This window comes from Tribolium madens, unplaced genomic scaffold (genome assembly GCF_015345945.1).
Source record: "Tribolium madens isolate multiple individuals breed KSU strain unplaced genomic scaffold, Tmad_KSU_1.1 Scaffold_20;HRSCAF=117;Tcas5.2_LG4, whole genome shotgun sequence".
Taxonomy (NCBI): domain Eukaryota; kingdom Metazoa; phylum Arthropoda; class Insecta; order Coleoptera; family Tenebrionidae; genus Tribolium; species Tribolium madens.
This window is the reverse complement of record NW_025400985.1, coordinates 167465-169044: the sequence shown is the minus strand read 5'-3', so window position 1 is coordinate 169044 and position 1580 is coordinate 167465. Positions and strand designations below refer to the sequence as shown.

The 1580-nt window shown below is 30.4% G+C and overlaps 1 protein-coding gene across 1 annotated transcript in view; it reads left to right on the top strand.

Annotated features, from left to right (window-relative positions):
• LOC123005100 (transient-receptor-potential-like protein) overlaps positions 1 to 1580 on the top strand; it is a 24609-nt gene that overhangs the window by 14939 nt on the left and 8090 nt on the right. The window contains exons 4-6 of the mRNA XM_044398713.1: positions 140 to 377; positions 426 to 568; positions 621 to 801. Of these exons, the coding sequence (XP_044254648.1) occupies positions 140 to 377; positions 426 to 568; positions 621 to 801 (562 nt within the window). The remainder of the gene's footprint in view (positions 1 to 139; positions 378 to 425; positions 569 to 620; positions 802 to 1580) is intronic.

Genomic DNA, 1580 nt, shown 5'->3' with positions numbered 1-1580 from the left:
AACATTTTTTTTGTTTTTATTTTACTATTTTTTACATTTTTTTTTAATTTTTTAATACTTTTAACATTTTTTTACATTTTTTAATATTTTTAACATTTTTTTTCTAAATTTTTTTTTAGTTTTTTTATTATTTTTTTAGAATGTTGCAAAAGGCCCATCGCAAAAAATCCTTCGACATCAACTGCGTGGACAGTCTGGGTCGTGGGGCCTTATCAATCGCCATCGACCAAGAGAACCTCGAAATGGTCGAACTCCTGGTGATAATGGGTGTGGAAACAAGAGACGCTCTCTTGCACGCCATCCATGTGGAGTTTGTCGAAGCTGTTGAGCTTTTGCTCGAACACGAAGAGTTGATTCACAAGGAGGGAGAACCTTATGTGAGTTTTTAATTTTTTTATTATTTTTTTTTTAATTAAAATTTTCAGAGTTGGCAAAAAGTCGACATCAACACTGCGATGTTCACCCCCGACATCACCCCCTTGACCTTGGCGGCGCATCGAAACAATTACGAAATTTTGAAAATCCTCCTAGATCGAGGAGCGACAATTCCCATGCCGCATGACATAAAGTACGATAAAATTTTGATTTTTTTTTTGTGAAAAAAATATTCAAAATTTTAGATGTGGATGCGATGAATGTATCAAGGAGTCGGAGGAGGATTATTTAAGACACTCGTTGGCGAGGTTAAATGAGTATAAGGCCTTGGCGAGTCCCTCTTTGATTGCGCTTTCATCAAGTGACCCGATTTTAACAGCGTTTCAATTGTCGTGGGAATTGAGGAATTTGGCGTTTGCTGAACCGGTGAGTGGGAATTTTTGGAAAAAAATTGATTTTTAAATAAATTTTTGGAAGAAACGTTGGCTTTGATTGGCTTCAAGTTTTGCCATTTGATAGAAAATCAAACGCTGATTTCGGCGGTATTTGTGCTTTTGTCCTGAGAAAAATAGATTTTGAGAAAAATGAGTTTAAAATTTTCAAAAATTATATTAAAACAAACCAAAAAATTAATTTAAAAATAACAAAAAAAACGGCAAAAAACCTGTGATTTCTTGGCCTATTTTGACAAATTCTACTCCAAAAACATCAATTTTCTTGATTTAGTGATTTCTTGACTCATTTTTACAAAAAAATAAATTTTTACCTCAAAAACAGACGAACAAAAAAAAACAAAAATAGCGCCAGTGTTTTTCTTAATTTAATGATTTTTTCACTAAAACTATTTTTCTAAAATTCTAAACTGAATTTTCAGAATTCCATGCCAATTCACTAAAAAATTTTCAGGAATACAAATCCGAATAATTACATCCTGTATTTTTTTCTCCTTTTTTTCTCTTTTTTTTTTCTACTTTTTTTTCTTTTTTTTTTCTCTTTTGTTCCCTTACCTATACTCTGTGTTTTTTTTATTTTTTGTCTTATTTTTTCAAAAATATTTCAATTTCAGCAATTTTCTTGCTGAAAAACGCCTTAAACCTAATAAAATAACAATAATGCATTTCAGACTTACTTTTATAGAAAATATAAAATATTATTAAAGATAAAATTTTTCAGTATTATTACTGAATTTTGGTAACGTATTTCAG